At 35.5% G+C, this 13,249-nt stretch overlaps 2 protein-coding genes across 2 annotated transcripts in view; both read right to left on the bottom strand.

Moving 5' to 3' along the window:
* ADAMTS6 (ADAM metallopeptidase with thrombospondin type 1 motif 6) overlaps positions 1 to 4,969 on the bottom strand; it is a 273,198-nt gene extending 268,229 nt beyond the window's left edge. The window contains exons 1-2 of the mRNA XM_025270471.2: positions 4,841 to 4,969; positions 1,902 to 2,266 (exon numbers count right to left, since the gene is read on the bottom strand). Of these exons, the coding sequence (XP_025126256.1) occupies positions 1,902 to 2,266; positions 4,841 to 4,937 (462 nt within the window). The 5' untranslated portion in view covers positions 4,938 to 4,969. The remainder of the gene's footprint in view (positions 1 to 1,901; positions 2,267 to 4,840) is intronic.
* A 106-nt stretch (positions 4,970 to 5,075) lies between these two features.
* Positions 5,076 to 13,249, bottom strand: part of CENPK (centromere protein K) — a 56,620-nt gene continuing 48,446 nt past the window's right edge. The window contains exon 11 of the mRNA XM_025270477.2: positions 5,076 to 5,213. Coding sequence (XP_025126262.1) covers positions 5,209 to 5,213 — 5 coding nt within the window. The 3' untranslated portion in view covers positions 5,076 to 5,208. The remainder of the gene's footprint in view (positions 5,214 to 13,249) is intronic.

Raw genomic sequence — 13,249 nt, 5'->3', positions numbered from 1 at the left:
CCTCAGCTTCACAATGGAATTAGCTTTTTTTCTAAATCTCAGATCTGTTCATTTGACCACCGTGTTAAAATTATCAATGGCATAATTAATGCCAAATTTAAAGAGCTTTTAACAGTATTTTTCTATCATACTTAACAGCAAATGTCATAAGTTTAAAAACAATTAGTTTGGATAATTTATTCAAAAAGAGGAATCTCTTTTGTATATAAAGTTTAAAACTGCTTAGAGACAAAGAAACTAGTGATGAATGTATTCAATATGTCTATATTATAAGGCAGTGGCACCCCACTCCAGTACTCTTGCCTGGAAAATCCCATGGATGGAGGAGCCTGGTAGGCTGAAATCCATGGGGTCGCGAAGAGTCGGACACGACTGAGCGACTTCACTTTCACTTTTTACTTTCATGCACTGGAGAAGGAAAGGGCAACCCACTCCAGTGTTCTTGCCTGGAGAATCCCAGGGACGGGGGAGCCTGATGGGCTGCCGTCTATGGGGTCGTACAGAGTCGGACACGACTGAAGCAACTTAGCAGCAGCAGCATAGGAAATAACCCAAATATTAAAATCTTAGAACAGTCTTATGGACTCGGTGGGAGAGGGAGAGGGTGGGAAGATTTGGGAGAATGGCATTGAAACATGTAAAATATCAGGTATGAAATGAGTTGCCAGTCCAGGTTCGATGCACGATACTGGATGCTTGGGGCTGGTGCACTGGGACGACCCAGAGGGATGGAATGGGGAGGGAGGAGGGAGGAGGGTTCAGGATGTGGAACACATGTATACCTGTGGCGGATTCATTTTGATATTTGGCAAAACTAATACAATTATGTAAAGTTTAAAAATAAAATAAAATTTTAAAAATAAATAAATAAAATAAAATAAAATCTTAGTAATCATTTTGACTTATTAACATTACAGAAAATTGACATTTGAGCAAATTCTTATATATACCCATAGCAAAAATTTTTCTCAACTATGTGGTTCTTAATACTTCTTTGAAATTTAGAACCTATCTAAACTCAATTCCATATACTTTTTTATACTGAAATAAGATTGAGGATATGGATGTGATAGAGTAAGGAAGAAAAACAGTTTCTGAAAAATGTGAGTTGAACATCAAAATGTCTATACTCTTTTAAACCAATAAAGCTTTAACAGAACATCTACACTGGCATGAAAAGCAGTAGATGAAATGTGAAATACAGGAAGTAGAAATGGAAGAATGTGCTTTGTTCTACAACCATTACTATGTGCAGCCTTGAACTGTGTATTTACCATTAGACTAGAATGGACTCAAATGCCCAGCATAGAACCTATACTCTTGAAATCCAGTTTCAGGGTAAAATAAGATTTATTATCAATTATCAGATAAATGTAGGAAAAAATATTTTCTAAAGAGACATTGATTGATATATAAGATTTTCCTTCAAGGACTTATAAACCTAAGTAGGTCATGAGTAATTTTAAGTTATGTTGATTACCAGAGAAAGACACGAAAGAAACTTAAAGAGGTAAACAGTGTCATGGTTTCCTGCGTAATACAAACACATACATACACACAATACCCTTAAGTTCCTCAACAAAGACTGAGTTTTGTCTATGCATTAAGCATATATTATTTGATCAGAAAAATTTAACTCTAAAAGGAAATGAGAGGTTTCATTCACTCCTCTACTAATAATACGGGGTTTTAAAAATTGTTCCTACTTTGAAAGTTCAATGCAAACATTATGAAAAAGATTATCAAAAGCAAAGGCAATAGAAATAACAAAAATTTTAGAATGTTTTCTTCCCTAGATAAACCATATAAATATATTTGTGTATATTATTAACCTGAGAAAAGACACTTATATTGTGAATTTATTTCCCCATCAGAAATTTAAAATTATAACAGCTACTTACCAACCCAACACAATTGCTTAAAGCCACTTTAGTTGTACTATGTTGATCTTGCAAGTATCCTGTGTAATGACAGTTGTCTAAAAAATCATGCTTCCACTGGGGTCCATCTTTTCCCCAATATTCTACTGTAAAATGTTTGGACACAAAATCTGTGTTGAGAGTCAAGTTTAGGTGAAAGTGCTTGCCATAGGCTGAAAGTTTAAAAAATAACTTAGATACTGCCTGTTGTGGATCGATAGGGTCCATACTCCGTCTTCTCCTGGAGTGTTTATCATTTTTCACAGTAAAGCTGAGAAAAGCTCCATTTTGATCAACTCTTATTGGAATAGTTAGCTGGTAGTGTTCTAGATAAGTCAGGAATTCCTCTTTTGTAATCACAAGGCAGAAAATCCAGAAAAAACACATGGAAGAAAAGAAAATTTAACAGATCAAAGAAGTAGCAGTATAAGCAACTATATTCCTTAAAACTATGCATTATTATATATGAAGTTAGGGAAAACATGTTATATTAAGCAAAAATGAAAGAGCAAAAGTTTAAAATCTCAAGATGAATTAAATTCCAAATATTCCATTCCTTTAAAAAGTATTTTAAAGTTTTTTGAAAGGCTTTTTTTTTTAATTTAATTCTGAAAACATGAATTCTAAGAGCTAAATTCTATAGTACATAAGAATATTGGTAAAAGTATACATATGTAAAACAACAGAATTTCATTCAGATAAAATGTTGTGAAAGTTACCCAAAAGAGTTTACACAGAATCTCTACAGCCTTGTTTAACTTTTTTTTTTTTTTAATTATCAGTCACAAGGTAAAATACAGCAACCACTTTGGAAAACAGCCTAGCAGTTCCTCAAAAAGTTAAACATAGAACTACCATCTGACCCAGCAATTTCACTCTCAGGTATTTTTACAAGAGAAATGAAAACATACATCCACACAAAAACTTGCACAAAAATGTTCATAGCAGCATTATTCATAATAACTAAAAGGGGTAAATAACCCAAATGTCCATCAGTTGATAAATGAATGAATGATGAATAATATGTGATATATTCATGCAACAAATTATTGTACAATAAAAAGGAATACTGAAACATGTTATGACATGAATGAATCTTCATAACAGCCTTCATAATCAAAGTTCACTATCTAATACTATAAAAACACTAGGCTAAGTGAAAAGAACCAGTCACACAGAATAGGCAAACCTCTATGAACAAAAAATAGACCAGAGGTTGCCTTGGACTGGGGATAAGGTGGTTTGGAGGGAAGTGGGGAGTGACCATTAATGAGTTCAGTTTCTTTTGGGGTTGATAAAATGTTCTAAATTTGATTGTGATGATGGTTGTACAATTCTGTGAGTAACTATAAACCAATGAATTGTACACTTTAAATGGGTGATTATATGGTATGTATATTACAGTCAGTTGTTTAAAAATTATCAGATCGATAAAAAATTCATAAGACTATTAAATACATTTTCCTCACTTAGATGCACTAAATATTACCAATTTACCTTCTTAACCATATCTTCCTTTAGCTAAGTTTATCACTAAGGCAGAACCAAATGTCTGCACACTGCTTCACTGTCTAAATATGAAGTTCACCCACAAATATAAACTCCCATGAAACCATGACCAAATGGAAAAAAAATTAAAAATAATACTTATTTCAATTATAAATAAGTTTATGTTAAATGCTACGGCTTTGTTGATTTGAGAGCCACATTTTGTACATATGGACTTCTTAGATATATACATCAATCCATAATGGTCCTGAAAATCTGGCTTATCAGGACAAAAAAAAAAAAAAAAAAAAGATGTTACTATACATTCATGGGAGCAGATTTCAAAAAGGTATGCTTTCAATAACTCTTTAAGAATTGGAATGGTCTGCGGAAAATAAAATGATCTTCATTCCTAGGACCTCTGGAAACATCTTTTCTATGACAAAAAGTTCAATTTTATGGACTAAAATTATGGGCTCCCCTTGTGGTTCAGTTGGTAAAGAATCCACCTGCAATGCGGGAGACCTGGCTTTGATCCCTGGGTTGGGAAGATCCCCTGCAGAAGGGAAAGGCTACCCACTCCAGTATCCTGGCCTAGAGAATTCCGTGGACTGTATAGTTCATGGGGTCGCAAAGAGTTGGACATGATTGAACAAGTTTCACACATGGATTAGAACTTGACAAGTTGAACTTCTAATTCTTTTATCTAGCTTCTAGTCCTTAGATCGGAGAAGGCAATGGCACCCCACTCCAGTACTCTTGCCTGGAAAATCCCACGGATGGAGGAGCCTGGTAGTCTGCAGTCCATGGGGTCGCTAGGAGTCGGACATGACTGAGCGACTTCACGTTCACTTTTCACTTTCATGCATTGGAGAAGGAAATGGCAACCCACTCCAGTGTTCTTGCCTGGAGAATCCCAGGGACAGGGGAGCCTGGTGGGCTGCTGTCTATGGGGTCGCACAGAGTTGGACATGACTGAAGCGACTTAGCAGCAGCAGCAGTCCTTAGATCAGAATTCTTAAGTTTGGAAACACATTTTTATATTAAGGGTCCACAAGGATCTTACGTCAGAATTTGTCTGGTTTCTTATTCTTCTATAGCAATAACCTTTGGATTCCTTTGAACATGATCTTTACTGTAAACCCTGACAATGAGTGTATTAGTAAAGTTAAGAATCAGAAGAAGAGGCTAGGGTCTTCTGAGGAAGACCAGTCAACTCTAAAATGCACTAGATGTTAAATACTAGTAGGACAAGTTAAAAGTCTATTATAGTCATTAACATTTATGAAACTAGCACTGAATTGACACAGTAGGCCTCTGCTCCTACCATTACACATCTGAAAGAAAATGTTCGTTCAACTAAATATTCAGAATCTTTCCTTGTAAGATTAATAGCAATATTTTTTTGTCAGTTTCAAAAGCAGGAATCCTACCTTGAGAACTGTATGAAAGCCTGTAGTCACTATGAAATTCCGATGAAGCCATGATGAGGCTCAAAATCCAGGTAAACGTCTTCCACAAAATTTCCATAATTTAGAAAACTGGATGATTTTTTAGAGGGCTACCTATGTTCTAGAGAGTCAATACCATACCAAAATCGAAGCATAACAATTTTATTTCTTTACAACTTCTTGCAGATTAGTTATTAGATGTTCCACTATTTAGCAGGTATTTTCCCCCAACATCTGGTACTTTCTTCTATATTTGGATTCATTTTCTCAATCCAAAATGAAAAAAATAATGATGGAAATTTTCATAAGCAGAGCATTAGGCTGAATAGTCACTAAAGTATGGCCATTTTTTAACCTAGAAAAAAAAAATTAAGTTAATTGAAAAACATTCTGAATGGACAGATCTATATTGCAGAATGCTTGCCAAAGGACATATACTACAAAATTACATAATTAAATCAGACCATTGTTGTCCTTCATAGTGTAAATAAACATTCACAAGACTAAGTACCGAATTGGAAACCTAAATGTTTAGAAGGATAATACCAAAGCTACCTGATAATCAAAGAAGGACCCTAAAGAGGATCATAAAAATTCTCTTCTTAAAACTTTGAAAATAACAATGTATGGGTAGAGTGACTAATCTTTTGATAAAAACCAGGCTGACTTCACAAAGTTCATTTTATGAAAGTGATAAACAGTATGTGACTGTATTCTTTAACATTTAGTACACCTCTATCTAGAGTTTGATTTGTTACCTATCATTTTTTTCTTAGAGAGTAGATCTACAAATACACAGTGGTATTAAGCAGCTATTTGTGAAAACTCAGACAGTAGCATAAATTAAACTTCTGAAAAGCTGAACCACATTTACTGTAACCCTTGACTTTATCTGGAAATCTTTTGACTCATAAAGCAACACATATGAGACAATTTATCTAGAATATAACTATAAAGAAAAGTAATTCATTTTCTGAAAAGAATTTTTAAAAATTCAGTTCAGGTAACACAACAGATTTCATGTCCTATCTCATGTACTTTTCTTCTGACTTACAATTTCACTCAGAGGCCATGATTTCACATTTTATACAGAACACTGGCATATTTGGCTACCTGATTTTCCAGCACACAGCACTTTAAAATAAGGAAACAAATAATGGACTAAAAAGTAGCTCAGTAAAGGCAACAAAAGTTAACCAAAAAAAGAGGAAAAACCAAAAAGTAGCTTTATAAACCCAAAGTAATACACTGAAGGTAGAGAGAAATGGTCCTTACATAGCTTAATAGTTCATATTGCGTATATGACTGTGTTATAGCTAAGTATCTGATATTCAAAAGCTTAACTGTAAAATTAACTTATTTGGAATACTTCATTCCCTATAGTGCTAGAAATATTGATTATTACAATGTATAAAAAACCCACAATCGTTTCAAGTTTAAGTCTGTGTTTACAAATTATTAAATTGATAAATCTTGAAAACCAATTCAACCAATCAACAACTGTTGTCTTACATGTTTTAAAAATGATGCTATAACAACATGGAGATAAGAAAAGATTAAGACACAATCTTTGCCCTTTAGGCGATCATAATCTAAGGAAAAAGAAAAAATTCAAGACAGACTGACATATGCCATAATAAGCTTACAAAAGTATTTATAAGAGATCAGATGAAGGGGATGACTTCTGAGACAAAGAAAGATAGGTGAAGAAAAGGTTATGAAAAAAAATAACATTTGAGATACACCCTGGAAGATGAACAGAATTTGACAAGTCAAGTTTCTGGGGGCAATCATTACAAATTAAAGAAACAGATTCCACAAAGTATAGATGGCAAGAAAAAATGGAAAATACTATTAGTAATGATATTAAGTTTTGTTCCTATGCAGAAGACAGGTAATATCTAGAAAGGTAGTTTAAGGTCAGGTCTAAAACAAAGAGAACTTTAAATATATGTTACTCCTTTTAATATTCATTACAATCTTATAAAGTAGGTATTATTGCCCCTGTGTGAGGAATGGCCCCTGTGTGAGGAATGGCCCCAGTGATCCTGAATCCTAATACCCCTGCCATTCTGTAACCTCCTTCCTTGGAGTAATTTGATCCTAACTAATATAATACCTCAAGGGTGAGAGGATGTCACTTCCATGATTAGATTACAAAAGATTCTGACTTTCATGTTAACGGTAGACTCCCTTACTGGACTTTGACGGAACAAGCTGCCATATGGATAGGCTCACATGGCAAGGAACTGAGAGCAGCCTTCAGATAACCACTAGCTAGGAAATGCAGCCCCGGATGCTATAGCTTGCAAAGAACTAAACCTTGAATATGTGAGCTTATAAGCATATCCCTCCCCACTCAAGTGTTCTGTGGTTCCCTTAGTCCTTGCCAACACTTTAACTACAGCCTCTTGAGAGACTCTGCAGCACAAGACAGAGTAAGCCATGCCCAGGCTCCTGATTCACAGATACTGTTAATAAATGTGTGTTCTTTAAGCTGCTAAGTTTATGGTGATAATTTTTGCACCAATTGATAACCAATACAGCTGCTAATTTACAGATAAAGAAGTTGAAGCTCATAGTGGCCACATAACTCGAAAACAGCCGGGCAGAGAGTCATATATAAGGTTATCTGACTTTGAAGTCTAAATTCTTTCTATTATATCACATTTCCATTTTCAATTACTCTAACTTAAATATTCAATAGTAATTGCATATGACCAGTATCAAGCTAAATATTCATAAATGATGTTAATTAATGTGAAATTTTAAGCAACTTGATACACAATAACTGTTTTATCTCAAAATTTCTTCTACAGTGATTTAGGCAAAACAACAGGCACTATATATTATTTCTCAGGCAAAAATCTATAAAGAGATTAAATCACACTATCATTCAATAACAGCACAACTGACCCTTGAATTATGTGAGTGGGCAGTACCCAGTTTCTGCAAAAATGTAAATTATAAACTACAGGCGGCCCTCTATGTATGTGGCTTCTCCTAATAGAGTCAACTAATCAAGGATAGTGTAGTGCTATAGTATTATTACTGAAAAAAAAAATTCATGTATATGTGGACTTGCAGCTCAAACCTGTGTTGTACAAGCTCCAACAGTAAAGAAAATAATGCAGTTATCTTGATTCCCAGCCTATTTATGTGCTATCTCCAACTGCTTAACTGTTGCTTCATGAACATTTACTCTTCGTTGTTCTTTTTTCAGATTACTTGAGTGCTGGGCATAAAAATATCCGACATTAAGTATGTCCCTCATATACTTTAATCTTCCTTTAAAGAGGAACATATAATAAACATATTTGAGTTAATTTCTAGTAAGTGATGATAGATTTATAGTGAATCATATTTATCCTTTTTTTCCTATTTTCCTAGGCTCTAAAACTGACAAACTTATAATGAGCCACGTTTAGGAAACAACTGTTTTTTCCCCTTGAGAAATTTCCTGCTCTTCACAGTTTTTTAACCTCTACTTTTACCATTACTACCACTATCTTATAAGTGCCCAAGTTAAGTAAGCAAGTATAACATCCAGAGAAAAAGTAGTATGAACTACCTGCCCAAAAGTACACTAACATTTGATTTAAGAACTTGTATTAAAAAAAAGAACATTGGTGCATAATAGAAAGAGCAGAAGTTTTGAAGATAAACAAACCAGTGCGATAGTCCTGGTTCTACCACTGGCTACAGTATCTAGCACATAGGCACTCAATAAATTTCACTCTCTTTCTCCATTCTCATTCCTTCCTCCCCTCCTCACATTTTTCAAGCTTCCAGTGCCAGTGAAGAAATTTAATAATAAGTAAATGAGTGGGCTTAAGTTCAATTAAAGTCAACAACAACTAATATATCTAACCACTCTTAGTCACCAAACAATAAAAATGAACAGCTGAACTTACTTTCTGACACCTACTGGAGAATTTAATCTGGATATCATAAGCAAATATGTATAGGTACTAATTTTTCCAGATATAGTTTCCAAAATTCAGATTAATATTAAAATAGTACATAATTATCCAAAAAGCATAATGTCCTTACATTGGAAAGCAGAAGCATTATGCTGTGGAATATACAAAAGGTTTTGAATCCTGTTTTGACTGTGAGTTACTTAACTATAATAGATGTTTCCTCATCTATAAAAACATGATTATGATATCTATCTTACAAAGACTTGCTGAGAGACTACATTATACATGATGTAAAGTGCCCACATGCTTCACTTTAATAGTTAAATAAATGTTAGTCCCCTTCTCCTCAATATCTGTCTCCTCATTTTTCAAAGGCCTTCCTTCAAGGAGTTTCATGTTCCTCCATCCATTAAGAATGTGGAACAGCTGGATATGATGATGGAATCAACTAGGTCATATTATCTATTAGAGTATACAGTAAAGAATTTAGGTCATGATAACTGGACTTACAACTACTTTAAATTTGAAAACAGAATCAAAACTTCCATTTTACATTGATTTTACATAGACTTTTTCCCCTAAGAAAAATGCACCAATCAGTAGAGTTAAGGGATCATTTACCTGCTTCCATCGATCAAAGCGACACTAAGTAGAAATAATTTTAAAAAACTTAAACTTTACTGATTTCCTCAGTAGTCCACCCTGGTTGAAGGGTACTTACTTGTCTTCTTCCTCTATCATCTGTACTTCCGACTCAAATGATCTAGGAGTAGCCAAGGTAATAGTTTCTCTCGAGAACTATCATTATGGAGCTAAAGAACACGTATAACATCCTTCATGACTTCTTTCATTCATCTTAATTCTGATTATTTTTTTAAAGCTGATTTTGTCTTCACTGAGGAAGCAATAATACTACACTTCCTTCAGGTACTTAAATTTTTATATGTGAAAATTAACTTCTCATTTCATTTTCCAATTATTCATTCAACAAATATTTAGCCACCCTGGTGACTCAATTAGTAAAGAATGCACCTGCAATGCAGGAGACACGGATTCGATCCCTGGGTTGGGATGATCCCTGGCAAAGGAAATGTCAACCCACTACAGTATTCTTGCCTGAGAAATCCCATGGACAGAGGAGCCTGGCGGGCTGCAGTCCATGGGGTCGCAAGAGTCAGACACAACTTAGCAATAAAACCACCACCATTATATGCTAAGGCTTGAAATACAAAAGTTTATAGGTCATTTATAAATTCTGTGAGACTGCTTTCCAAGGAAAGGTGTAGTTAAGGAGACTTAAAAGTTACCTAACAAGAAAAGCAAATGAGCCAAAAGCAAAAATACACAATATTATTTTATAAAAATCAAGCCCCAAATTACATATAGTGCCCAACTGTTTTTCCAGATGGCAAGTTAAATACGTTATCTGTATTATAACTTCTCTCCTGAAAAACAGAAACACCTTTTTCTCTTGACATTAGCTCAAAATGTTGATAATCCTTTGGTAGAACCAAGAGAGCTATCCACTTCTTCCACCTTTTACTCTTCTCCCCAGAAATGTTCCAGAGAATGTGCTATCAACTCTCTTAATATGTTAGCTCTCTTTATTCTCTCAGAAAAGTCACACACAGCATAAGATTTGGCATAGAGGACTATCCCAAAGCACCAGCAGCTACTAATGGTTGCTAAGGAAATGAAGAGGAAGTAGTAAGAATAGACAAGAGTAAGAATTAATCTTACATGCAATGGCTCAGACATGAAAAGTATTAAAGTATTTCAAGTCTTGAGGTTAGAGAGTTTTGCCCTTGAGAATCACAAAAATATTAATACCACAACACAGATTTCATTTGCTGCCATTTGTAAGAAATTGAATGAAGTTGATTTGTTTGAAATCAGCTTATTTGCCTCTATAGCTATTCTTCAAAAATCTAAAATACCAATGATCACATATAAACACTAAATTAATATAAACTGGAACTGCAGCTACCACTTCGGTGAAACACAGGAAAACAATTATCTCCAAAATTAATTTTCTCAATTTCCTTTCAACTACACCAGTCTTATGTTAACGTTTATTTTCCTGTCATGAATTTTGAGAGCTGTCATTCACACATCTAAGTTTCAGTCTAATCAACATAACCTAAAAAAGGCAAGAAAAAAAAATTGTCCAAGAAATTTGAACATAAAAGAGTATGTTGAAAATCACACTCCAGTGTGTTTTTAAAAGTTCCAAGCAATAGTTCAGTTTCCCCTTTCTTCCGTCATTCTGCACACACTCGCCCCCCCCCCCCAACCCTCCCACCCTCACCCCTCTTCACCCAGACAGAGGGTAACAGTCTGAGCTGCCCTGGTTGAGTTGATCCTAAAGTTAACATTCAGCAGCCCATTTCCAGACAGCAGCGCTAAATCTATTTGGATAAAACGCGTGTGACCCAGACAGTTGGCATTTGGCCCAAACGCGTTGCACCGGCAGCTCAAATAAAAACAAGAGTAAGAAACTCACTCTCTTGTTCCCTCTCAGTGCGCTTTCTCACTCTCTCCCTCTCTTTGCCTCCACTACAACAAGGAAAGAAATTACCAAAGACAAGAATTATAGTAAACATTATCTGAAGGCAGCTTTCCAATAACCCCTGAAGCACAATCCCCTCTCCAGTCTCTGAACTTTGATCCCATATACAATATACACGGACATATCCCGATATTCAAGGCTCCAGAGGGTTATGAGCCTACCATGTCCCAAGTGGCCAAAAGTAAATCAAAAACACGTTTCCATCTCTTTGATTAGCCTATTAAGAGCTTAACATATCTAGAGCATCGGGACTATAGCTAGCACATTAATTCTGCCCTCTGAGCCCAGGCATAAAATATGCACTTGTCTAACTAAAGACACTGACTTGAAACTGTAAAATGCAGGTCTTTTTTTAAGAACTGAAAATCAGATTAAAATCACATCATTATTAGTTTCCCAATTACTATTTGGTGATTTAAGACCACAAAAATCATAATCAAGTCATACTTCACAAAACATGTCTATTTGTATAATAAACATATATTTCTTTTTGCATCATAAAATATTTGCAAGACCCAGAATTCTCCAACCCCCGACTAGTCTGGAGTTAAAAGATTTCTATCTGTAAAATGAGTTCAGTCAAGCTCACTCATTGCCATTAAAAAAAAAAAAAAAAAAAAAGAAGAAAAAGAAAAAAAAAACACACACAGAAAAAAAGTTTTCTACGCGTTATTCGGAAGACAAGCAAAGCACAAGTTTTAATTTAAAAAAAAAAAACGGTTTCATTGAATATTGTGAACTCTTCCTTACCGTTTTCATCTTCAAATTCTGATAAAAAGTAAGTTTCAAACAATAGAGATTGCACTGGACGACTCACGTACTCCCTCTCCTCTTTTTTTTCTGCCCCCCTTTGCAAAGCCACAGCAGTGAGTTAGTTATTCTGCAGCCAGAATAAAACCCTATAGTCTGGCTAACCCGGGCTTTAGAGAACGGACTTTCCGATTTGGCAGAAAAAAAGATGCCTTCAATACATCCAGGCTATCATCCTGAGATGCTGCCTTTGCAAACCCCCTTTCTCTCCCGCACCCCCTCCCTCCAAAAAAAAAAAAAAAAAAAAAGGAAAGAAAAAAAAAGAAAGGAAGGAAGAAAAAAAAAAGACTTATTGGGGGTGGAAATGGTGCCCTCTCTTCCTGGACAGCTTAGTGCCTTTGCTATGCAAATAACATGTGAAGAGCATCAAAAGGTATCAGGAGAAAAGAAGACAAGAAGAGCAGGAAGGGCAGCAAAGTTTTGTTGAAGTAGCCCTAGATCTCACTACCGGCCCCCAGCCAACTTGAATTGCAGCAGTAGAAAATTTTGGCAGCTTTTCCTCAGAGGCAGAGCACACTGACGTCAGTCTGCAGATGTGCCGGGCTGCGTCGGGTGCGCATGTGTCCTGGGTCGTCACGTGGAGGGGGAGGGGAGGTAGAGGTACAATCGGGGTAACCAACTACCAGCCATTCAGAAGGGTTTAGACAATGTCAACTTTTCCACCCTGTGAATGAGAAATTCTGGCCCTTCTAACCTCAATCCCCTTCCCCACTCCGCCTCGTTTCCTCCTCTTCCTCTAACCTCTTTTAGAAATTCTAGCTTGGTTTGTGATTAGTAGTTTCTTGGAAAAGGCAAGGGGGAGGGAGGATGAATGGCTAGGTGAACTAATGTCACTGTTAAGATCTCTGGTACCCTTCTTCGTGTATTTTTTTTAAAGTCCACACAACAATGTTAAAAGTTTCATATAAACAGTGTCTCTGAGGAAACTATAGTAAACATCAATCAAACATCTTGGCAGATTTCAAGACTCCGTAGCTACAAGTGCACAAAATGCCTGTGTGTGAGCTTTTACTCCCCCTTAATATACCTCAACAAGCAAAATTGCCAACAAAAGGGAAAGTAGACTAAAATAAACTAAGACCAGCACAT

This window comes from Bubalus bubalis, chromosome 19 (genome assembly GCF_019923935.1).
Source record: "Bubalus bubalis isolate 160015118507 breed Murrah chromosome 19, NDDB_SH_1, whole genome shotgun sequence".
NCBI classification, from domain to species: domain Eukaryota; kingdom Metazoa; phylum Chordata; class Mammalia; order Artiodactyla; family Bovidae; genus Bubalus; species Bubalus bubalis.
This window is presented reverse-complemented; position numbering and strand designations above follow the sequence as displayed.